Source organism: Scatophagus argus, chromosome 14 (genome assembly GCF_020382885.2).
Source record: "Scatophagus argus isolate fScaArg1 chromosome 14, fScaArg1.pri, whole genome shotgun sequence".
NCBI classification, from domain to species: Eukaryota; Metazoa; Chordata; class Actinopteri; family Scatophagidae; genus Scatophagus; species Scatophagus argus.
This window is the reverse complement of record NC_058506.1, coordinates 18,481,515-18,507,977: the sequence shown is the minus strand read 5'-3', so window position 1 is coordinate 18,507,977 and position 26,463 is coordinate 18,481,515. Positions and strand designations below refer to the sequence as shown.

Sequence of the window (26,463 nt, the reverse complement as noted above, 5' to 3'; positions counted from 1 at the left end):
CTAGAGTGGAGATTGATTCATGAGGCGAGTGTCAAGTTCAAGCCAAGGACACCTGAGCACCTGCTTACAGCCAGAACGGCTGAACACTGCACACACACACACACACACACACACACACACACACAGTTGTCCTTCTACAGTATATGCCATTAGGCAGGTAGGGAAACACATGCACGCACATAAACATTTGGATCCAAATATGAACATTTAATGAGATCTAAGCAGGAGGTGATGACTGCTGGAGCTGTTTTCTCAAAGACAACACTATGTAAGAATCTACAGAGAGTTAACACTAGACACTGCAGTTCCTCTTGGCTATACGAAGCTGTATACTGTAGCTTCTTTCAGCTCACTGCTTTGGTTTTGTTCCTCACAAATGAGAGACAAACTTCGCTCACACAAAACAGGTCGGCTACAGTTGGAAATCAGTGTTATAAGCACCACATGGATGGATGTTGATCGGCTGTCAGCGTTTCTATCGTGTCTCTATTGTTGTTAAAGTTGAGATCTAATCTAAATATCAAACATATTTACTGTCACTGAATAGAAGGAGCCACATTCACACACACACACACACACACACACATTCGCAGTATGGTACAGCAGATGTTTTCTGTCTCCTTAATTTCCATCATGTGTGACTCACAGGCAGGAAAGCAGAGGTCAAAACTCAGCACTGAATCAAATTCACGAATTCTTGCTGGAAAACTCAAAATGTCCAGCGGCTTCACAGCGAGCCGATGATGCCTATATGGCGGCTTAGCGCTGTCATCCGGATTAGTGTGTCATCAAGCGGCATTAAGGTCGTTGATCGTCGTGTGACAGTCAGGAAGGGCAACCCAATTATGTGAGGCCGTGGACTGGAGCAACAAGCTTCCATGTGAGGAACACATTCACTGGGCTGTGCACTGGAGGATATCGTTTTAACGCCTGGAAATCGAGTATCTCCACTGGCTTTGAGTGTGTTGGTCAACTCTTGTACATTTATTTGTGTCCTTTCATCACATCACATTTGAAGGTTCTTTGTGCATTAACAGCTTTCTGCAGCTTCAGTTTTACAAGTTCTGTCGATTATGAAAACAATAGACTCACTTACATCAGTGCTGAGATCTCAAAACATTGCAACATCATCAAAGATTTCACAATTTTACAGTGAAATGATGAAGCATCAAATCTGTCTGCTTGTTAACAGACCATATGAGCGTCTTGCAGCTCGTGGTTGTTGCCCTGTTGGACCCAGTTTTACCCAAGGTTCTGCTACTTGCTTTGCTGCTTTACGACATCATCAAACTACATTTTCTGTTTTCTTTGTTTTGGTTGAGAGATCCTGAGCAGCAGAAATACTAAAATATATAAAGTGCATTTAAAGGAGATAGAAGGAGATGAAAGGCAAGTACTCACTTTGACATCTGATTTAAAAAATGGACACACAACTTGACCAAATACAAAAATAACCTGCACCAACTTTAGGATTTTTTAATTACTCTTCAAACAAAACAGATTATACTGACTAACAGGATGATCATGTAAAAAATCTACATGTAAGGTCTTCCAAAATTTGATTTTTAAGTGCTTTAATATTAAGCTACAGCAGTTAAAAGAAAGAAAATGGCAAGCAGCATTATACCCCCAAACCCTGGGACTGGGTCCAGCTCACGCCTGAACTGAGTTTCTACGGGCCAAAGATGGCCCTAATATGCCACTCAAGACAGAGTCAATTTTTAATGAAATTTTACTGACATGTTACAGTCAGGCATCGGCTTCAACACTTAACTATGATTGACCTACTTGGAACTACTTGCACCTTGTGTGACCCAAATGAAATGAAAAATGTATCTGTAAAAAGGCTTTTTCCTACCAAAGGTTCTTCTATCAACTCAAGTGCCACTTGGAAAAGACTGTAAATGTGTTCCTGTTTCACTTTTCAGCCAAGGTTTTTCATAACAACAGCCCCATGGACCAAAGAGGGCAATAAATGACAAGCAAGACAAGGAGATCAAGGGAGTTTGAGAAAGAAGAACAAGTACAGAGGGAATCCGAGAGGGTAAAGCGAAAGCAACAGGTATGAAGAACGGAGAACAAACGATAGACAGAGTGAAAAAATACTGAGAGGACAAAACTTTGCACTAAATTTTCATGACTGCAAACTGACAAAATAAAAATACTACAAAAACAATATTTTCATTCACTGGGCTCCCATATTTCATGCTAGGCTCACTGTTGCCCCCGGCAACCCAGGCTTCTTGCTCAGGTGGAAGTGAGCAGCTGCCTTGGGCCATAATAACATACTTACCTGACTGTTAATGAAGAGAGTGGACTCTGGGAGGCCCAGAGGTCGCACTGCCGCTCGCTGACACCGTCCACAGAGATCATACCATCTCCTCGCCACTTTAACGGAACGAGTCATTAGATTTCAGATGATATCCTTGTGGTTGTTGTTTGTGCATTCCCAATCTTCCCATCTACAGAGACTGCTTTTTTATTTGAAGTTTTTGTGTATTAAGTAATATAGCAGTTGTTTTTTGGAAATTTTGTGGGAATGTTAAGCGCTGTGTTGCTTCTCTGTGTGTGTGTGTGTGTGTGTTTTTTGTTTTTTTTTTCCAGGTGGTGACACGCTCAGCCCAGGTGTCCTCAATTGCTCATCAACCCAGGAAGTTTTAATGACCTGGAGGGAGCTTTAGCTTCAGATGGATGGAGCTCTCTCTCAGTGTGTTGGTCTCAATTGGGAATATGAGGACTGCACAGTTATGATATTATTTTGGACCAGCAGCAGAGTGTAATGATGGTGAGATCAGTCAATCTGTCTGGCCCATACTTACTGACTAAATTAACACACATTCATGGTCTCCAGATGGACGTGACGTCTATTTAACAGGATGAACCCTTTCAGTTTCCTCTGGCATCACTGTGAGTCCAAAATCTCAAAGAAAACAAGCTGTGTCAGCATCTGAAAGGCAGTTTGTCATGTCTGACATGTTTGTGCTCACCAGAAGAGATATAAAAAAGTGCTAATAAAAGCAGAGCTACACATTGTTCAATCCATTACACACGGCTTTGGCATGGTCCAAATGGCACTACAGTTTGTAAAGGCCACTTGCACAGATCAGACTCTCGCTCCGGTTATTTCAGCGGTCAGTCTACCGCTGACGGGGAGCCACTCTGGATGAGTCAACAGTCTCCAGAGCATCAGGAGGGTGATGAGCGCATCTGAAATTCAAGTTTGAGTTCAGGGGACGGTAAGGAAAAAGGTCTGTGTCGCCAGACCTGCACCGGACCCGTTTTGTTCTTGGGCCTTTTCGTCAGTGACAGAAGTGGGAGGAGTTTGTGCTTTTATCCCCCGAAGCCCCATCCACATTTCTAAGCTCCTCCCACATCCTACACATTAGCATTTAGCAGGCATTTACTTTGCATTAAAAAATTGCAAGGGAGAGATGAGGTGACTATTTTTTTTTTAACTTCGGGTGCAAGTGACGCATGAAATTTGATTCAGAAGGCCATCCTGAGTGATAGGTCTGTGAGTGTGAAAGCTTATTAGACACCAAAGCACTGCAGTTTTGGGTTTATAATATCATGAGACAGGATTTTACATCTCTGGAAACTTAACATGGCTGAACGCTTTAGCCGTGCTGTACAAAAATGTTCCAGGGTCCAACCGACTTTTTACAGAAAAAGCATTTTGGTTGCTTTTTCATTGCCATCACATTTACGTAATGAAGTGTCAGATAGGGGCATCTGACTGTCAAGATGCATTGGTTCCCACTGTATCGAGCAGAAAGTGCACAGCGGGGGGCCAAATTTATTTTCCTTTCCCTGGAGATTGTGTGAATAGATGACGATAAAGATAATTGTGAGTGAGAGCTGGAAACTGAAAGCAAACTGGGAGCCTGAGGGAATGAATGTCACTCAGATAACACGTAACGGACGGGAATGCTGCCCCTCCAAGACGAATCATGGTGAGTTTTATTATGATCGTTCGTGGCAAAACTGAGACGAAGCCTCAACTTCCTCCAGGAAAGAAAAAAAGCAGCATAGTTTAAAGAAGGAAAATTAACCAGCGTGCAAGTCGGCTAAGGAAAATTGCAACTGACTACCGCCATATTGTATAAAATGGAAGGAAATTTGTTAAGGGGTGGTATTGAATTAAAACTGTTATTCAATCAAAGTAATATAAGAGCCCTTGACAGTGTGTAATTGCAATCAGTTAAATTGCTTAATTCAAACGGAGAGCCGTGGGGAACGACAATTTGCAGAGAGAAAGAGGGAAGAGGGAGGGCAAATAAGAGAAAGAGAGAGTGAGAAGAGAGAGAGAGAGAGAGAGAGAGATTGTGAGGATTTTATCCATTTTATCCTAACAGCCACTAACTATGTTTACATCAGGCTGTGCAATCAATTAAATCGGGATATTATGTTGACTTTATTGTGAGTTAATTGCCAGTGTGCCCAATATATCAGAGCAACTTCTGAAATAGCTACAAATAATAATAATAACATCTGTCACATTTTCAGTGAGTTCATACGTACTTGTTTAGGACATGAAGTAGTTTTCGTGTACAAGTATTTACTTACCGACATTGTGCAGCCGTGACTTGGATCCAGATAGCTGGTTGCTCTGCAGAATCTCGGCCTGTTCAGTCCTCTCCTTCATAAAAACATTTTCTGCAAAATTCAGGAAGATTTTCAAATTATACCATTTCCATTTGCTCATAAATACCCTGCGCTGTGGTTATCCATGGCTATAGCCATAGCTAGCATTAGCTTAGTTAGCCATTGAGCTAGTGGCCCCATGGCTGAATGGAGTCCCTGGACTGGGACCTCAGATTGGAGCTCCTCTTACAGCATTCCAGTGAACACAGTTGGACACCAGACAGGGACTGGACACAGCCTCACATCTTTCAGACCTGGAGGTTGCCAGTATGCATGAAGTGGTTCAGTTTTCTTCTTCATATGAGGCATGGTGTGTCATCAAATATTAATATTGAGTGCATTAGGCAACATAGAGGCTATTTAAATAGCCTCTATGTTGGCCTTTGCTGAGTGTGTGAGAGAAATAAAGAGGACAAAAAGAGACTGAATAAGACAGAAGGAAAGAGCAAACGTAAAAAAATGAAAAGGGAGAGTTTCACCAGAGACCTAGAAGAAACCAGAGAAAGAAAGAATGATGAAGAGGAGGAGGAAGAGGAAACAAGTAGCTCTCCGTTGCATGCTTTCATTATTTCATCCACTTTTTCAGCAAGAGGAGAGAGTCCTCTGATTGAAATAATACATTTGGAGTGTTAGTAATGCCACCTTAAGTGGTGCTGGAGGAGTCGGGAGAATTAATCACCTCCCTGACTCGATCTCAGCCAATCACATTAGCCCCTGATTTATGAAACAACAGAGTGGAACAGCACCGTAACCTTGAGACCAAGAGATGCCGACTAAAACTGAATCTCAGTGGAAATCCAAATGGAAAGAAGAGAGGAAAGATCACTTAAAGCTGACTATTAATGAAAATTAGTTGTAATAGTAATCATTTCTTTATTTCATTGTTAGCATTTTTTAGTGTCTAACGTGAGACAGAGTTGCAAGACAATCAAAAGTAGCTTAAAGTAGGCCAAAGAAAAAGTAGAAGAAGGCAACTTAACAAGGAGGTTGGTCCTCAAGTTTTGTCCTTCCTTGACCAAAAGCAGCTTCATCAGACATTTGAACATGAGTTGTTCTACATAAATATAGACAGTGCACTGCTTTGATTTCTAATAATAGAGTTCTGTGAGGTCCACTTCGCAGGTGCAGGGCTCATGAACACACAGCTTCATGGCCCTAACAGGTGTTCACATTCTGGACCAGAACGAGTGGGATTTGAAGAGGGGAAACAGCGGCAGGCTCTTTTTTTGTATTTTGTGTTTGCTCTTCCTTCCTGCTCCAGTATTAACTGTAACCTGCGTGTGATTTTGTGGAGAAACTGTAACATGTGCTGTGGCATAATATCAAAACTCGATTCTTCTTTTGTGGATTGTAAAGTTTAGATAATAGAGGTGATTGTAGAAGAAAATAAACTGTTTAGTGATTTAAAATGTTTATCAGAAACACAAATCTGAATAAATATCCTTGAAGAATGCTTAAAACTGACTCATTGTGCAAAACAAAGAAAAAAATTTAGACCTGGAAAATGTTTTCTAGCGTATAATTAGATAGACAGATATATAGATGGATGCACCCCTGTAAAAACTGATCAGCTTCCTTTCATTTTAATTTCCACTGACTCCACATCTTTATTCCCCGGAGCATCTGAAAAAGAAAACAACCAGAAAAGTCAGCAGCGGCACCAGATCCTCTCTTTTGATGGGCATTGTGGGTGATTAGATTGTCTGTATCAGTGTGTCGGTGGCCGAGAGCCGCGCGATAGAGACCCTGAAGCTGATTAAAGGATGGCGCCGTCCGCCGGCTCCTAAACAGCTTGTGACAGGCTGGAGTCCAGCGGGCTCCATAGAGGCTCCTGCTGCAGCGAGGCGGAGACCGGAGGTGCCATCGCTGCTTAGACTGTGCATGACAGCAGCAGCTTTACAGAAGGACAGACAAAACCCTGAGAAATCAATGGAAGCTCAGCAGCATCAGCGTCGCAGTTCAGGGCGGCTGCAGATGTTGTGTCGGTTCAGCTCACTGTTGGTGGATCTGAAAGAGAGAAGTTCAGTGGAAATCAAAAAAGGCTTCCTAAAATGTCCTTTTCAAGCTTAGAGGACTGTATGTGATTTTTTTTTAATGGCAGACCACCAAATGACCACATGCACCAGTAAACACAGATCAAGAGGTGAGCGTAATGACTTTCTCGGTCCAACTCAAAGTCCCTCACAGCTGAAAAAAGGTGATGGCTGCTAAAGATATCCAGGCACAAACAGCAGAAATCTTCACAGAATTGGGGAAAAAACATTACTCAGAGCTGGTAACAACAAGAGATTACCAGGACCTTTACCTTTTGACATTTAATTCTGTTTTTGTAGACATAAATTGCTCCTATTGATTTTCAAAATAAAACGTGCAGCGTTTTAACTTTTTCAGCTGCACCAAAAATAAAGCGGAAAACTTTCAGTGCAGCAACTGGTGGTGTGTTGTGGGACTGCTCCTGACATTCACTTTACCTGAACCCAGGTTAATCCAGGTTAATCCTGTTTATTGACTGGTTTTCACAGATTTGAGTATTATATTTACTATTATATAATATTGTATTTATTATAATATTTACCATTCCAGCACAGTAGACAAGCTTGATATTTAATATGGCCGCAAAACACCTGTTGGCGTTTAAGAAAAGTCATTTCTAGAGGAAACACAGAGAAAGAACGTCTTCGCATTTTCTGCCACACATGATGACGTGATCAACAAGCAATATGTGAAGACAACGAGATTTACTTTAATGGTATTAAATGTATTTAAGATGTTTTCAATTTAACTCCTGACTCCTCTGTTTCTAAATCTGTGAGCCATCATGAGATACATCTGCTCCTACAGAGAATAAAGTTGAGTTTAGATAAAAACTTCAGATGAGAATATCATAATAATATGACTATACGACTCGCCACCATCTACAATGTATGAGCCTATGCCACATCTGTCAAATCCAAAGCCCAGCACCTCATTTTATGTGCCGCAAGAGCTTGCAAAGAAAACAATTTGCACAATGCACTTCTATGCTGTGAGACATTTAGAGTCAGAGCAAGCTATTCATTTTTTATTTATTATTAAAACAAATGAAAATCGAATGCAATGCCAGTTATGCAGTATAATTAGATATATTTACATAATCTTACATTTACAGCTGGGACTTTGATGGCAGCCAAAATGCTGATGTGGCCCCTGATGAATCGGAGTTCAACACCCCTGGTCTACACTTTGCCATAATCACTCCAGACTGTTGTCGCTCCTGTTAAAACATATTTCAGGCTAAAAGAAGTTTGTCTACAGATTACTCTTTCATTCACCCTGCAGAAGGACAGGAAGGAAGAACAAGCAAATGTGTAGCTGCTAAACTACTGCTACACATTCGTGCCAGTGACTGAAATGGAAGCAAACATGCTGCAGCGCAGTTAAATCAGTTAATGTGGGACCTTAATGATGGCTGCCTCTGTACAGTGACTGTGCGTATGTGTGTGTGTGAGAGAGAGAGAAAATTGCTTGCACTCCCCACTCCCAAGAATGGGTGAGGTGACAGTGCAGGCCAGGCCAGACAAATGACCATTTGCGCATACACACACACTTACACCCAGGGTCAAGTGTTGGAGAACCACAGATCCATTATCGAGATCAGACTGCAGAGGATCCAGGTGCCTAGACACACAACACATTACATGATTAAGAGGAGTTAAGATGCTGCACAGGTGGTGTGTGTGTGCGCGTGTGTGTGTGTGTGTGTGGTGCAGATGCAGAGTACAGGTTTCTTCAGCAGTACAGAGCTCTCGTTGAGCTTTCAGATGAATCAATCCATGGCCATCCAATTTAGACTGTGGGGAAAGGGTGCATCGATCCAGGCTCGGGGTTTTCCACGCATGGTGATAGCTTTCAAAAAAAAAAAAAAAAAAAAAACACTCCCTGCACTCAAGCTGCAGCAGCCCCTGCAGCATATTTTTCATTTTTTAACACAGTCTTGAAATCTTTCAAATTCTCCATTCTTCTCGCCACCTGATGAGTGCAAAGTCATGTTCAATTTCTCTCCAAGGAGGAATGTGATTGTGCCGCATCTGAACCTCTGTGCATGTGTGTTCAGACCAAACGTGAAGGGAATTTTAGTGGTTGATTGATGCCCTGAACTGACAGAAAGATACAAGTGGACACAAAGAGATTTGCTCTCGGTGGCACAGATTGATACAAGGATGCATCTGCATGAGCTGGAGACCTTTCAGGTTCAGTGAAAAGGCAGTGTGACTGTGCTGCATGAATAATGCCTACAGCGACAAGAGGAAAGGGGAGAAACTGAAGGAAAATAACAGACAGAAGACACACTCTATACACATATAACTTTTGTTAGCTACTAACATGTGGTCCTGTGTGAAGTCAGTACAGTTTAGTGCCAGCAATGCCATCTAACCAGTTCTGAGATGTCAATAATCATCATCACAGTACCCATACTAACAAATGTCAAAGTTTTTGTTTTTTGTTTTTTACTTTGGAGTATTATTTTCATTTTTGTATTTTGATTTGATGTCATAAATACAAATCACAGGTTTCTGTAACAGTTTGTCCAACATCAGCCTCCTCCTCTCGGTCATCCAAAGCTGCTGTAAGACCTGCGAGAGTCAACTCACAGCTTCAGCTGGCAGCAGTAACAGGCTGCTTTCAGGTAATTCAGTCAGTCACGTGGAGTTGAGACACAGTTGAGCAGTTGAGGACATCAGAAGGAAAAACAGAAATCATTTTCCCCTATAAAGCATGATTTAGTTTCACCACAATCAGTGATAGCTGGTGTTGCGTGTGAAGCAGGGATGTAAAGCGTTACATCAAAATGATTTCGAAGCTGCTATTTTAAGGTAAAACATTTACATAATGTTTCTCTAAGACACAGAGAGTTTTTTGAAAAGCTGAAAATGAGCAGACGCCTGCAAACTTTTCCTGCTTGCTGTCACCCTGTGCGAAGCTTGATTAATTGGAGGCAATATGTCTGTGTGGTACATAATAAACTCAAATGAATCAAAGTAAGCACGCGTTTAGGCAGAGAGATCAGAGAGTTATGACACAGACAGAACAGAAGGGAGACTCATTGGACTGAGAGGAAGCGATTTAGGAAAACTTCAGAGAGGGGAGACTTTGACAAGGACAACGTGAGGCAGTGAAGCTAAACTTCCTTGTTGAGATGCTCCACAGATCTGCTGGAATAATGACAGAGCAAAATACTGCATGGCACTCAAACCACTATAAAACATTTATCACTCTCAAGCTGTGACATTAAATCCACCTCCAGAGTAAACAGCCCCTCTATGACCAACATAACCAAAGATCTGCCTTTATGGCCCTGTGGGTGCTGTATGTCTTACATGTTGATCACCATCAGGGTGACAGAAAAATCAATCCCAATCTGAGCCTCGTTACACACACTCGTTGGTGCATTTTACAGTCAAATGCAACATGGTTCATGTCCATCACTGGCTTGAGCTGTGCGGACTACATTATGGTTGAGTAACTACAATCTGATGATTTCTGCTTCATTTCACCAACAGGAGAAGGTGATGCGACAAACACCACCAGGTCAAATCTTGTCTTTTACAATAACGTTTACTTGAGGAGGAGTCAGGTCAAGTCTTACCTTTAATATTCCACATGATACCACACATAAGTGTTTATACTGCAAATCAACTTAAAAAACATGGCCTGGTTCACTAACCCACTAACAAGGCCTGGTTCTGATGTGATCATCTATGTTATAACATGTGACCTCGTCAAGAACAAAAATTATTTTGAACAGAACAAACAAATAAAAAGGCAGCTGTACAGAAAAGCAATTTGTGCTTGAAGTCTCATGATAAACCGAATTTATGTAACCTCTGGAAAATAAGATGGAATGTTGACTGGACATGATGTTTCATCATGAACTGCATTCACTATCAGTCACCATCAAATGCATCCTCAGAACCAGGTCAACTCCTGCAGTCTTTACATCTCAACTTCCTGTTCTGTTGGAGTTGTATAACAGTCTTAAGGTAATACATCAAACACATCACGGACGTGTATTAGCTTCCAGACTTCTCCATCTTATATCCAACAGCTTGTTGTCCTTGAGTTCAATGCCTCCTGCATCTTAGCCACAATCTGCTAAGAAGATGAGGTTCATTTATCTTTTTAAGTGGGAGAAACACGCTGAGATGTTTTGCCGCTCGCAACAAACCACCGCTTCCCCCAAAACAAACTTGCGTGCAACATTTCCAAACCAATTAAGGACGTAATTAATGAAACCCAGCACCTGTAGTGCCAGAGCAATCACCAGAGAGGGGACAGTGAAAAATGTAGCAATCAAAATAATCAAGCAAAAGGCACAGGCCAATTACTCACAAACCATCTAGAGTGTGGTGCCGCGCTCGGAGAACAGGTGATAGTTATCATTAAATTAGAGGGAGATCAGCGGCTCGGGCTGTTTCATCATGTGGGACCTTGATGAACCGCGGGCCGGGCGTCGCATTTGTTGTGGGCACAGTGGCAGACACGACAGCCCATATGCTCGATTGTTTAAGAAGAGAGGAGGAAAGGTGTTGAGATAATGATTAATGAAAATGTGAGTGACTCAGCAGCAGCAACACAACAACAACATCTGGTCCTGCATCGGGCCCTCGCGTTCATCCAGTGGATCACTGGTGGGCCTCGAGGTGCACTCACACACACACACACACACACTCACACACATTCACACACACACACAGCCTGCATAGAAAGAAGCTGGAATTAGAGGGTTGGGGGAAAATTTGCAGCTGTCCCACTAATTCTCTCACCAGCCATGATGACAGTAGAAGTGGAAAAATGTTCTTCTAACGCTGGATTTCAGACAGGGATGACTTCATTCACCAGTTCTGTTGATGGAAAATGAAACCCAGAAGGAAAGCAGGAAACAAACACTGATAATTGTGTATTTAAGAAGGGCCAAGTGAATTTGGTCAATTCTTCTTAGTAAAAATTTACCTCAATAATACCTCCTCCATCAGGTTACTCACATCGTGTTCTTAGCTTAGCACAGCTAAGCACAGCTACTTAGCTTAGCACAGCTAAGCTAAGTAATTTAGTTAAGCTAACCGGTAGTACCACAGATACTAACTGTATTTTTTGCAGTCTATTCTTTGTTATTCTCTGGAAAAGCAGTACTCATGAGTATTATGGAGGACATAAAACGGTGGAACATGTTTCAGCCTTTTGTCTGAAAAAACAACCCTGAGGCTTGAGAACGAGTGCAACAGAAGCAGATACTGCAGCGGATCGATTTATATTGTGGTGCCTGAAATGCCATGTGTTCAAGAGTTCAACATGTGCCACATAAACACAAACACAAAGTTTCACAATAGGCATTTGAAAATTTTACACCAAAAACAGCTTTCATTTGAACTGTAAGAGAAATATTTCTTGCTGATGTGATTCATTAAAACAACATGAGAAAACATCATGATTTCTTTTGAGGCTGCATTTGAAAGGCTCTGTTGTTTTTAATCTCAGGCTTTACTATGTTGTGTGTCCCTGTGCAAAAAACTCGATCAAAGCTCATACTGCAGTGGTAAATAAATGGTGGAGGGCTGCTCGTGCATGGAGTGAAAACAAAGGCTGGACTAACGTGTACTGGAGTGTGAACAGTGTCATGAATTTCACCGTCCATGGAACTGATTAGTCTGGATGTGTGTTACAGGTTGGCTGAACGGAAACGGCTCTGATGGACTGTGTGTAATAAACCATGATGACCTCCTGCTAATCCACAGCCAGCGTGTGGAAAGCTGCCCAGTCGCCACTCTGTACCTGCTTTGGCCATGTAACCGGCAAAGCCTTCACCGGGCCAACGCTGCCTCTAAAAACAGAAAAAGTGAAAAACAATCTAATTCACCACTTGGTGGGATCAGGCCTGTTTATAACAAGGGTGATCCATGCACAGTAAACAACATATGAAAGACAGACAGGCCACAAGGTTCTTTTAATCCACCAAACATCTCAGTGGATTAAAACATAACCACACTTGGAGGTTTGCTTGCACAGCTATTTGACAGTTTTCTTTTTTTTTTTTTTATCATAAAATATTTCAGGTAAACTTTAAAGAAGATAAAGAAGAACTCAGTCAGATACTTCTAGTGCAAGCCTGCCCAAAGCGGGTTATGTGGTTCAATTTGGCCTGCCAGAAGTTTCTAGCAGAAAATAATAACAATAACAAATAAAAAAAACTAATAATGTTCATACATTTTTATTTCATGTGAGGTGAAAATGTTCTTTATATATTTTAGATCATCTGAGCAGGGCAGACACATTGTGCAGGAAATGAAGGGAAATTGGGAACAGCTCACCAATACATCAGGTCTTTGCCTCTGGCCCATGGCCCACCACTGACTTTCAGCTTTGGCCTCCCCAACAGAAAACATTTTGCGGCCCTGTTCTAGTAGCCGTGTAGCTTGTTATTTTTGAGGATGTTGTGAGTTGTGTGTCTCCGATGTTTCGGCTTTCACCCCAGTACAACAGAGGTGAATGAAAGGGATGCGTTCAGTGTTGAGCCAGTGTGGGCTCATTTTGGGGTAATGGTTTTTGGCGTTTTACTCACTGCTGTGATGTTTAATTTTATCTCACAGTCTGAGTTGTGATGTTCACCAAAGTCTGCTGTTCAACACTGATACCGAAATAACCAAATTCAGGCACCAAGTGGTTTCCATTTGGTTTGGATTAGTTTCTTATCTGTACTGTACAGATGGATACTACAGTGCAGACACAGTGAATTTTTTTTGTCATTTTTGATTCATGAGGTTGGCCCAGCTCGAACAACAGAGACACACAATCCCATTATAGTGAGTTGCTGATGGTGAACTACATTTAGAAATCTGACTAATTCTTTTTAACAGCTCAACTGAAATCGGAAAAAAAACACATCATTAAATCAGCAATGTTTCACTGTCGCCGTCATTATGAAGCTCAGTTTGATGCCAACATTTTTCATTAAAAAAACATGCAGCCATTTGGGGCCCAGAGTTCCCTCGGTGCGGAAATATGACGCTAATCACGGACACAGTGCACGCCAAGCCTGAGGAAAACTGCTCTCCACTTCAGGAGCGTTTTTAAAGAATACCATTAAAAAATAATAATTGATGAAGTTGGCTCTGAGCAAAGGCATTAAGAGCTTTAAAAGCCTTCCGTAGTCTTACAATACAATTTCCAAATCAATATTTCATTAACTGAATAGAGGTGCAATGTTCCTTGTTAATAAAGAAGGTTTGGCTCAGCGCGTAGTTAACGTTTAGCTTTAGTGAATTTCAGACAGGGAGGGGGGCAATTATGTTCCACCTGGCCTTCAAGCACACACACGAACACACACACACACACACACACAGTCCTCCCTTGATTGTTTCTGTGTTTATGGGCCATTTTATGACCGGTGAGCCTCTGATCTCCAGTGTCCCCAGCCGTCAGGTGACTTTCCCCGCGGCCACAGAGAGAAAGCGCCTCTGACTTTGGCCCTTATTCAAGAGACGGCGCGAGTGCAGCTGCCATGCTAACAACGTTGTAAATACAGAGTGAAATTCAGGACGGAATTAGTTTGCAGGCAGACCGTATAGATCACATTTAAAGAGCTGGTTTGAATTCAGGTAGAGCTTTACTCATTTATGACCACTGAGAAGGGTCAACTATGATTGGCTGGAATACGTGCAGCTGTGAGAGCCTCATCAACATTTAAATTACATTCCAAGTTTGGAGGTGACTTGTTTCCCGTTATGTCTTCATGACCACCTGACGTGTCACACATATGTTTACATCGCAGACTGTGTCTTCAAATATCTGTTGTCATTAAAATGGATTTCAGTGTGGGTTTTCTGTTCTGGGTAATCTCATTCCAGCTCAGCTTACTATTTAATGACCTCTTTTTGCTACCACTCATCGTAACAAGGACTCTCGTGTGAGGACGACCGTCACAGCAAAATGTTATCTTCTTCTCACATTTTCTTATTAGTTATGTAATTAATGTCATCTGAAAAAAAAAAGAGAGAAAATTACAGTTAATTTGCATGCTGTATGAATGAATGAACAAATTGCAGTACTCATTTGTAGTACTTAGGCTTATTTACCATCCTTTGCCTTTCGTATATAACCAGCTGGATGAGCCCAGTTTAAAATAACATGAACTCACAGTCATTCAAACTGCCGACTCAGACAGAGAGGTCATACCAATCTTTGTCCAGTAAATGAATCATTACACTATATGGACAAAAGTATAGGTACGACTGACCACTGCAGCAACATAGACTTTAATGACATTGTATTATAAATACATAGACAGCTTCACAGCTTTAACAGCTTCCACTCTTCTAAGAAGGCTTTCCACAAGATTTTGGAGTGTTTTTTTTTTTTTGCCCATTCATGCGGTATGGCATTTGTGAGGTACTGATGTTGGACCTAAAGGCTTGGCTCACAATCGCCGTCCCAGTTCATCCCATGGAGCTTTGATTTGTGCACTGGGGCACAGTCATGCTGGAATAGAAAAGGACCTTGCCCAAACTGTTCAAAATTGGAAGCACAGCATTGTCCAAAATGTCTTGGTATGCTGAAGCATTAAGATTTCCCTTCACCATAAGTAAGGAGCTGAGCCCAACCTCTGAAACACAGCCCCATAGCACACCTGAATTCAAAAATAAAGAGGTGTGTCCTGGTACTTTGTCTATATGGTGTAGTTACATCTGTTATATACTATATACTGCATAGTTACTCGATAATCCACACCCAAAAGATGATGATATGAAGTCATTAATACAAACAAATTTACTGACAAAGGGATGAAAAACTGGAATGACCAAATAAAGCACATGTTGGATATGACTAAAAGCAGACCTCCGGGGTTGGTATTAAGGTGAAGTACATACCTCCCTGTCCTGGTGGTCTAACACACTCATCATTTCATTTAGTGGATGCGCAGCCTGCAGTTGATTGCGCTGACAAAGTGTGAATGTTTACCAAGCAACAGCACAACTAGAGTAAAAATACTCTTACTGTCTTACTCTTATTTTTAAGGTAATCCTGTGGAGATGAGAGCCGGAGTTGGCGATGATTAGTCTGCTTTTGCTGTTTGTGCCTTAAGTCGTTTACTATTGATTACTCTATGAGTTCCACTGGATAGTTTGTTTGTAATTCTGTAGTGTTGTCCCAAAGTATTGTAAGCATTATTATACCCAAATTATCCCAAAATGCAATGTAAAAAGTATAACTGATGGCCACTAACCAAGAGCCAACTACCATCATGCATTCACAACAGAAGAAAAAGGTCAATAAACAGTAAAGTAGTGCATGAGCAATTTTCCATCTGTCACACAGTGTAGAATCCCCCATGCAGTGAGTAGTGAAGGAGTGAAATGATCTCTCAGCTCACTTTTGGAATAAATTATATTATGTTGATGCACAAATTCTGCCTCATCGTCCCCTGATGATGTTTTCAGAGGTGTTTCCACCCAAGAACACAAGAGACACTTTTAAATATCTGCAAATATTTGGTACAGGATGGAAAATTTTATTGATACTAAGTCCCATAAGTCCCAGCAACAGCAATATGATCTCAATTTAACTTCAGACACACTCAGGTAGAAGCAGGTGCGATGAAAGTTTCCTAATAATAATGACTGGGAAAACAAGATTTTGATGTCTTTATTGGGTTCAAACCAGGAGAAGAGCTCAGTTTTTATGCATCCATTCTTAGCTACTACAGCTGTATGAGAATGAAATGTCATTCAAAAGTATTGGAGCAAGTGGCTGCTTCACTGTGCTCAAAAGTTTGATGAGCTTTGTATACATTTTAAGATTGCTTTTTTAAAATTTAAAAACACCAGCATTTGTCATTGAAGAGCAACCAAAAACACTTTCCTTTTGTTCTTGTATATGCTTATGTATTATGTTCATGCAACTGGATGGCACCACAGAGCACAGAAACGCAGGGAGGTAGAACCTGTCACATCACCCAGAGGTCTCTAAAGCCAAGTCTAATTTTTTTAATTTCAGATGGTGTTTTTGTGGCGAGGAATCACTGTGGAGTTCTGGCATCAGTGCAGATGCAGTGGTGCTTGTCATTCAGGGCTGTGTGCCTGGCCGTTTGATTAACTATTGTACAGCTGTAATGAAATATTGGAATGCACATGCACAATCTCAGAATTACAGAAAGTCAATTTTACTGTAACATTTTTTAATAGTAGTCCTTTTCTCAGCCTGCTGCACAAGGTCCCTTCACCGCATGGCTCTGCGCTGACAGCAGCAGTGTGCGTGACAAATTGAAATATTGAAATTCATCTCGATGAATTAAAAGACATGCAGCACACATACCCAGCAGGACTGTGTCAGATTGGTTTCTGTGTCTCTGGTTTCAGGTGGCTTGTGATCCGTTGGAGGGGTTTGCAGACATGTTAAGGGAAGGTGTTCTCTGCGTCCTGTGAATCGTGACGCTCAGGCTTTGAGGTGCTGCTGCTCCTGCTGAAGCCTGTGAAATGCAGTGTGAAGCAGGTGTGATGTGTGATGCAACAGTGACACCCAGTGCAGCTAAAATGCAGGGCTACTTAAATCAACATGCTTTTATTCTGTGGCAGGTCATGGGAAGCTTGATGTAAATTACTTGGAACACAATCATTCATTAGTATCTGTGTTTTTTCCATTTGAATATTATGTGTTATTAATATGAATGTGTGGAGCCATAAGGGCATAATATGAATAAACAAAGCGTGGTTTGAATTATTATCACCTCCATCTCCTCATGATCAAAAGTTTGATCTCATCACCTGGCACAGTCACCAGGGTGCAATGTTAGGACAAAGAACTGATGTTCCACTTTAATCTGTTTCAGACATATCACAGCAACATTTCAACAACACATTTCTGTCATATACACTACATGTATACCATTACACCAACAGGGACCTTAATAACATTGCATTTTAAAAACATAGAAAGCTTTGCAGCACTAACAGCTTCCACTCTTCTGGGAGAGCATTTCTGAGGTCAGACACTGATGTTGGACCGAAAGGCCTGGTTCACAATCTCTGTTTCAGTCGATCCCAAAGATGTTGGATGGGGTTTACAACATTGTCACAATATTAAATTAAACATTATAAGGTAAAGAAAGGTAAAGTTTCAACATAATCCCTGCTTTGCTAAAGTGTACGGTGCCAGCGTTTATTCAGGCAATTGGGTTGCACCACCTGGTTCCACCTCCTGTTACTTTAGCTGCTGGATGAAATTAATTTCCCCACCAGTGATCAATAAAGAATTCTTAATTCATGTCTTCTCCCTGAGCTTCATTTGAGTTTGTGCCTCTCATGCTAATGGCATACTTTTCTCTTGCTCCCTCTCCGTTGCTTCGTGCTGCTCAGCACCCACGGGAGCTGCAGAAGGGCACCCATGCCTCGTCTTCTTAACAAAGCACTGGCACAAAGCAGAGCAGGAAGGGTTTTAAACCCAAGTCTGTTGTTCTGCTGGTGTATAGCTACAAGGCCTCTTCTGCTCTGTGACAAGGAAACAGCATTTTAATATTGTCTTCCTTCAGTAATTATACATGTCTCTGGAGTAAAGTCTGAAAACCAGGCCTGATGTATTGTCATATTTTAAAGAAGTAGTGGAAGTAGTGGCAGCTTGGAACATGCTGCACTGAGTATATAAAACATTGTGCTTAGTGAGCTGTATGTAAACAGATTGGTGTAGTCTCTGCTCTGTTTGAATTCCATTTGGGGGGTGTTGGCTATTGGAGAGGGGTCCAGGTGAAACAAGTTTCCCCTGCGTGGTCTGAGTTCACCCCTGGGGACAGGGTGAGGATCTGGGTTCAGAGGAAGCTTAAAGAAAAACAGCTGAAGTGGTTCAGTTATCTGGTATTCTGGACAAGTCCAACCTGGGGGAGACCTTGGGGCAGACCCAGGACACAGTTGAGAGGTTGTTTTTTTTATCTGACAAGAAGCCCACATGGCATGTTCCCAGGAGGAGGACAGGGAGAAAGATGTCTCGCTTAAAAGTTAACTAAGGTAACTTTGCAACACAAATAAGGTTCACAGGTACATTATTACTTGTGTTGAAGAGTATTACAAAAGCCTCAGAGTTTTAGTTTCCAAAAACCATTATATTCAACTGCAAGAAAAACAGACAAGCAGTTTTATTTCTGCCACTTTATTCCTTTCTTTCCTTTTAAAAACAGATGCGTCCCTGTCAGAGAGATAAAGACTGGGAGCCCTTTTCAGGGAGAAGGAGGTGAGTATGGCTTTATTGGAGGCTGTCCAGAGAGCTAACAAAGTGTTTCGTGTCTGGATTTGTTTCTCAAGGGCAAAGCATCGAGCGGCGGCCAGCAGGCAGCCTGCTCTGTGGTGTTTGTGCCGAAGATTTCATTTGGGAGCCAACACTGTTTTGTGGCTGTCGCACCGCCGCCACAGAGAGACAGGGAGAGAGACAGAGAGAGGCAGAGAGAGAAAAAATGAAAAAGTTAAAAGGAAATGAATAACACCCCGAGGCACTCCTCCACACAACTGGCCTCTGATTTCTATTTGTTTCTCAATCTGAGCCTCCTCTGGGCCGCCCGGCACGCTGACCGACAACCAACATTAAAAACAAATGAAAGGAAGCATCGTGACATCTCATTGTGTCAACCAGGTGTGTGTACGTAGGTGTGTGTGTCCCCGCATACGCTTGTGTACAGCATATTGTCAATGCACAATTTCTCCCATCGTGAATAATAAAGTCCAAACCATTTGAATCTCTCCTCCAGTTAATTCCCAGTGCTGGTGGCACGTTTTTCTTGTCTTGTTGCCTGATGAGCTCATGCTCAGAATGAGACAATTCATAATTCACTTCGTGTAAGCACAGAACTCCACCATGGCCTCCCTGTGGAGGGAGGGCGGGTGTGAGGCAACACAGCTGGGTAGTAGCTATGGTTCTCTCTCTCTTTTTTTTTATAAAATCATTTATTTATGTGACTTCTCATTAAAACCACAATGCAGGGAAATAAATGATTCACCACACCAGTGTGTGTCTGTGGCTATGTGGATTGATATGAATGTGTTTAAGTGTGTGGGGTGAGCAATACACAGTGCTTCATTTTTATTTTGGAGGGAAATTTGCCTTGCTGGACTACTGTAAGACAAGCATGATGTGAACACACAAGGCTATTTTTTAGTCTTCAGATGTTATTTTGAGGTTGTTATTATATTGGCACAAACATATAGAACATTTGGTTCTAACTGATGCAAAAAAACAGAAAAAAAATCATGTATAACAAAATCACAGTGAAAATATTTAACCCTAGAACACTAACGTCGGGTGATTTTCACCCACACAATTTTGAAGTGATCGAATTTTACAACCAAATGAAGGGATGTGTTGATACTTTCGACCAAATGTGTGCTCAGTACAGCTGTGAAAGAAAAACCAAGAGGTGGCCACTGTGTGTCCTATATGGCATGATGAACGCTGGTGTGATAAACTGTATTTTATCCGAGATATTATATCGGGTAAAATATACCCAACGTTAGTGATGGTGTTACTAATTTTAACGTTAGTGTTCTAGGGTTAAAGGTAATAAAACTAACAACACACAACCCCACCACTTACTCTATAGACACTTACTGGTGCTCCAATAGTAAAGTAAGCTACAAGAGCAACTCAGTTCAGTGTCATGTCCATATTTCTGGATGCCCTGTGTGAGAGGTCACACAGAGATTCCCATTTCCACAGTATATTGCTATAAAGTGGATGGATGGGTGGATATATCTGGTTTGATGGCCCGGTAGGTCTTGCATCTTTTAGACCAAATTCCATCTACCTGCGGTCACTCTCAATGTGAAAAAAATCTACTTTAAAAATAAATAATTTCCAACATGGTCAGCTCTGATGTAAAGGAAATGGGACACCTGGTATGATCCTTTAGGACACACAGACACACGAACATGACAGAGTATTCACACATCCATTAATCAGCAGCACTGCCCCTTCGCTACCGTGACTCACAGAATCATGCTCTCATCTGACAGATGGACCACGAGCCTCTCGGGGTTATTGGCTGAAGCTTTGTCAGACATTTTTCACGTCGGCCTCAGTGTGTATCTGTGTGTTTGCTGCCGCCGGCTGGAGGCAGTCATCTGCATAACGCCGACTAATTGGTATGGACATTACACAAATTCCATCTGTGTGCGCACTTTTGTAGTTTTTGCATGAAAAGGAGTTGGTCTGTGGAAAACAAAAATCAGCGCAGTATTTTCTTGTTTTCTGGGACTTTTCTCAGTGCATTTGAATGCATTGTTGTCATGTGGAATGAAGAATGTTATTTGGCGAAGGCTTTGAGTTTTTAGTTTTGTCCATTTCCCATCTGCTCATATGGCTTTTCTTTTGGGGGAGCTCTCATGTCATCCACATTTACAGTTGATATTAAAGCTACTGGGAATATACAGTATCTCTGTGGTGATGTTTGGTCGATCCATACTGATTGGCTAGTATTTGTACAAGAGTACACTTTTGTCTGACAAATAACAAGATGTTTCAGCAAACAGATCCACTTGAAATTAAAAGGATAATTTTTAAAAACATAAACTGACCGTAAAAAAACTCATTTAACAAAATCATCATCCAGTGTCAGCCTGGCTGTTTTAATAAACTCTAAGTGATGATCATCCCTCAAACTGTTTTCAGCATGTAGCGCTGGTGCCCACAGAGCAACAGTCAGGAAGTGAAAGCTTAGGTGAGTGAGAGGAAGACGGAAAAAAATGAAGAAGATGAAGCCTTTTGCTCTTTTCAGAAGTCAGTGCTGTTTTGTGCCGGGGGATCGAACCGGCCTTCAACCTGAGATTGAGGGCACCTGTCTGCTGAAATTGGGGCCAGCAAAAGGCGTTTTTATTTGAAAATACACTCAAAGCTGCTAAGAGCTGACAAGGGCTTTGGAGGGACGCAGTGACAGGCAGGCGGATCACTCACATCAGGAACAGGAAACGAAAGGCCAATTAGTAGCAGCAGAGACCAAAGCTCTGGGCCTCGATAACACCGAGACACTGTGACCTTTAGAAAAAACAAATTCCCAAAGAGGACATGTTTTCATGTCTCCTCATCAGTTTGTTCCTCGAAGGATGTTTTCTTTCCCTCTTAATTCAATTTATTAGCAGAATAACAGATAATAATGATGACTGCGGGGCTGAGAAATTCAAGAGGATGCAAATAGATGAGGACATGAAAGACATGACGTGAGACGAACATAATTACATTCTGCAGGAGTTTCAGATAAGAAAGCAAGCACAACAAAAAGTGAGAAACATAATTAGATCAAAAACAAATTTACATGTCCATCCTGCAATGTAGACATTCAAAACATACTGTGAGGTGTTCCTGAAAATCAACAAAACTACTGCTGAGGCTTATTTCACATCCACAAAGAAACAGCGTCTTTAAAGAAAGCTGCTGTTAGCTGTGAAACCTAATTTTCTGGCGAGGCCAATCACATCCCGCTTAATGTTTCCTGTGTTTCACGAAGGCGCTGGGCGGCTCTGAGGATGCCTGCAGGCCAGTTTCTCACGCAGCTGTGGTCAAAGTGAAAGGATGAAGAAGAGTGAAGCTGACAGGTTTGTACTCAGGGGAGGAGTTGTGCTGACTGCTGTCACTGCTAACACGACTAGCAGAGCCGTCACAGCGAAGCCATGACTGTTTCACACACACACACACACACACACACACACACTTAATACAGCACAGAAACACTGATGTTTTTCTGACGTGCGTGGGGCGTTTTCGTCCTCACCGGCTTCTGTTGTGTGATTTGTTGATCTGCCGAGTGCTGCAGAGGGAGGAGAGGCGCAGTCGAGCAGTGATACACCCAGGCTGTCTGAGGTGCAGGGGCCAAAAAGGGATAAAAGGGGCACCTGCTACATGCGGTGGGAAACCACCATACTGAAAATCACGATATATTCATAGTGAAACACTTCCAAAAGCAAAAATCTGGAGGAGTGGGGGATCATGATCTTATTTGTCTCAGTTCAGTGGCTGTGACAAAGTTTGAGAAGCACTGGCATTGAAGTAAGCACAACAACCCATCGGTCATTGTGAGCAAAATGTTATTTGAAGTAATGTGTATAATTACAACTACTAATACTATATACAGCTCGTGCTTATATGTAAACTGTTATCTCCAAGTGCACATTGGCAGAGGTGCAAACAGAAATAAAACTGGTACTGATTGTCTGAGCTGCTCGATGGTTACATTTGCTTTCCCCTCCCCTCTCTGCTCCAGCCTGGTTTCCTTTGTGTTTCCATTTCAGCCATTTTCCAATCATCTTCTCTCTGTTTAGGAATTCTGAATTGTTGTTAATTTCATTCACTGCTGCTTAGGTTTTAACAAATAATCTTACAAAAAAAGGTTGTAGTATAATCCTTTTTAAGGATTTGTCTTGTTTTTATTCTAGGGTCAGAGTTGCTACTGGGTGATCAAAGCGTAAAGGTCCTCTTAATCTGACTGGACAAGATTGTTAAATGTGTCCCTGGGCTGTACTGGAAGGACTGGGGGGCATTTTCATTGTCTTATTGGAAATAAGACAATGAAAATGCCAAAAATGAGCAACGCTCTAAGGTCTCAATATCAATTCAAACATTTATTTACAAATGCAAAATGACACACACACAGTTAAGGGTACATGTGAAATATTATCCTCAAATGGTTTACAGGCTGTGGATGATGGTTCGGTTCTTGAGGCTCTGGACATACTCTTTGGCCTGGTCAAAGCTCGTCTTCTTTTCTATTTTGGGCGGTGAGCCCTCCACCAGCTTGACGAAGTAGTGACAGTGAACTTTGTCCATGATGCCAAACATCCCCCGGCCGTGGTAACGGATCCGCTTCAGGTACAGCCCTTTGCCGGAGAAAGACTCAGCTGCAGGAGGGGAGACGGGAGAGGAAGAGATAAACAGAGAGAAAGAGATGCGGTACAGAATAACTCATTCAATATGTAGAGGTGCTTTTGAATGAAAATGACAAAGACTGTACTGAATCTAAGCTTATCTGTAATAATGTCTGCGACTCCACATAAATTACTCCATCTGCATAGCATCTGCACTCACAAGAAATCCACTGCTTTTTATTTAAAAAAAAACATTCATTATCTTCTTCCCAACTGAAATGTATAGTCTTGCTTACGGCACGATGGCTGACAGCATGCGATGACTAATGTGAGATTTTAGAGTAGTTCTGGGAGGCAGAAGTTTTTCCATCTTCAAGTCTAAATCTCTACATATTCAAATAAATGCTGCATCTTTTAGTAAAGTAGCTTTTACACCAGAACACACTGATTATTTAAACAGTTACTGCCCAAAAAAGGTTATGTTTTCAGTCTGGTTTTTTTCTTGTTAGTTAGAAGGATTTTGTAAGGCTGCTCAATAAAAACTGCTTCATGTTGAGGCATCCAAGTTGTCACTACATGGGATAAAGCGACGCTGAATTTTAGTCCAAATATCTTACTGCACTGCAGGTTGAAGTAGTGATTTGCAGCTGTTTGCACAGACACGTACCTACATACAGGTTGGATTTGTACTCTACATTGTGCTTTTTGACCGCCATCTCCTGAGCTTCTAGAAGAACCTGAAACGGCAAATAAACACAGAGCTGTGATACACTCACTTCCAGTGTATACATATGAAACTCAGTGAATAAAATACCAGCAGTGAAAATTCTATTCATCCAGGATTTTGATTAATATTTGTGATTGTGGTGACTAATTTTATGAAATGAGCAACTGCAGGTGAACATGCAGCTTCGAACCTCTTTCATGATCTTCGCCCCTTTCTTGTCGTTGAACTCCAGCTGTGCAATGGCCTCGTCAATGCTCATCCCTCGGATCTGTGGAGGACAACAAACGGTGAGATGACGTGAAGAAATTTCACCCTCAGCTGTGAGGACAGCAGCGTGTGAACGCCGTCTGAGGGCGCAGTTCTTCCACAGCAGCACCACACTTAAATCAGCCCTGACCACAGCAGGTCGGCAAACGGGACAAAAGGGAGACAGTTGGATGCAACCACCAACCACACAGTAATGACATTCATTGCAAAATGGTGAAAATGTTTCTGAATGCTTTCTCTCGCAATGTTTATTGTTTCTATGTTCATGGTTCGACTGTCTATCACATTTCATTGACAACCCTTTAAAGTACATCTGTTTGAAAGAAGCACACATGAATCCATTCAGCTGCTTGAGGACGTGACATTAAGGAGGAAAATCCCTGCTCGTCTCACCATTTTAGCCAGGTACCACATCTTGTCTTTGCTGTATTTAATCTGCCTCCTGCTGTGGTAGATTTCCTGTGAAAAGAAGCACCAAATTATTCAGATGTTTGCAGCAACAAAGATCAGCTTCTGTGCTGCTAACGGGACAGGGAAACGATCACCCATCTTATTCAAGCATATATACGTGACCAGAGGCTTGTACTATGAAGCGGTGACGTAACTTTGGGGTTGACTGGATTCTGAGTTACAGCTGTCTGATTTTTACTGAAGTACATCACCACGGTAACTTATGGTACGTACTTATCCTGTTGTGAAGTAGGTTATGTTGAGATAACAAATAGAAACATATTTAAAAGCCTTGCCTACTGTCAGTTCTCTGATAAATGACACCATCAATCATAGATCAACCCAGAGCTCGATGAGAGGCAAACTCCTTTGTAGAAGGACCCCTTCTGTCATCCTCATTTCATTTTTCTCCCTTTCAAAGTCATTTCAATGTGCTTTTTTGTATACAGATTACATCCTACAGCAGAGACGGATTGATGCACCAGGACCTTGTACTTAAGATTAGATTAGAAAGGATTTGAAAAGCAGTGCTTTGAATTAGGATTTTAAATTTATTTGTTATTTGTTTAACTTTGGCCTCGAGACATCCTGTCACTGTGCACTTCATAACTTAAACAAGCAGGAAGACTCACTGCTGGTCTGCGCGGCTCATCTGGTAGCTGAGGTGGATACATCTTCAGGTTCTTCCTCTCCCAGTTCTTTGTCTCCAGTGAAGTGCTGGTGTGGAGACATGAGAGCTGCTGAGGACCACCACCCAGCATCTGTAACCTGGACAGAGATTTAGGAAAAGGGAAAAACGGATTTAATGGTTTGTGTGAGAGCTCACTGCCTTCTGGACGGTGCTACAGATCTACAGCCCATACCAAAAAGATAATGATATCAAATTAAACTGAAGGTGGCCGTTATTCATCTGCGTAAAAGAAGCTCACCCCGCAGCATTGCTGTTATTAATCTGGCACTTTCTGAACAAGACTGAGAAATACATTTCCCGTATTTTCACTGAGATAAAAAAAAAAAAGTTAAGATAGGTTAAATAGGGTTATAGACACTAACAGCATTTGCAGCTTGGTCATGTCAGGCATTTCGTCTTTGTCTTGTCTTGTTAAATCAGTCTACTGTCATTTGTCCTTCTGCAGGGTAACTATGTCTACGATCTTCTACAGAAACCGATGCACTTACCTTGAATATAACTCTCCAGATATATTCCTGATAAAAGCGATACCTGAAAACAAGTATTGATCCATTAAAACATCGTCAGCAGACAAACTCAATGTGAAATAAGAGTAAATTTGAAAATATTAAGGCTGCAATTCCCATACCACGTCCTGTCATTGCCGCCGCCATGTTTAATGTTTACGACATTAGTGAGTCCGTTTTACGGCAGTAATGTTTACAACATTAGCATATAAAGGTTTCGTCATTTGTCGTCGTCACTACATAGTTAACTATTAAGTTTGTTTATGCTTTGTAATATTTACACTAATATAAGAATGTAGTGTGAAAAAGACGCCA

At 41.6% G+C, this 26,463-nt stretch overlaps 1 protein-coding gene across 1 annotated transcript; it reads right to left on the bottom strand.

The window, feature by feature from the left end:
* Positions 1-23,245: 23,245 nt before the first annotated feature.
* mrpl22 (mitochondrial ribosomal protein L22) lies at positions 23,246-26,441 on the bottom strand. Its single transcript, XM_046410414.1, has 7 exons — positions 26,271-26,441; positions 26,131-26,173; positions 25,584-25,719; positions 24,895-24,960; positions 24,425-24,502; positions 24,175-24,244; positions 23,246-23,540 (listed from the first exon to the last, which is right to left on the bottom strand). Exons 1-7 carry the CDS (start codon positions 26,293-26,295, stop codon positions 23,332-23,334), a joined length of 627 nt encoding a protein of 208 aa, XP_046266370.1. The 5' UTR covers positions 26,296-26,441; the 3' UTR covers positions 23,246-23,331.
* Between the last annotated feature and the right edge of the window lie 22 nt (positions 26,442-26,463).

Excerpts from the sequence above, each read along its gene's own strand:
- mrpl22 (XM_046410414.1), bottom strand. The coding sequence starts at position 26,295 with ATGGCGGCGGCAATGACAGGACGTG. Across the intron at positions 24,961-25,583 it reads ATGAGCCGCGCAGACCAGCA|GAAATCTACCACAGCAGGAG; the intron begins GTGAGTCTTCCT and ends TTCTTTTCACAG. Across the intron at positions 24,245-24,424 it reads GGGCGAAGATCATGAAAGAG|GTTCTTCTAGAAGCTCAGGA; the intron begins GTTCGAAGCTGC and ends TTGCCGTTTCAG.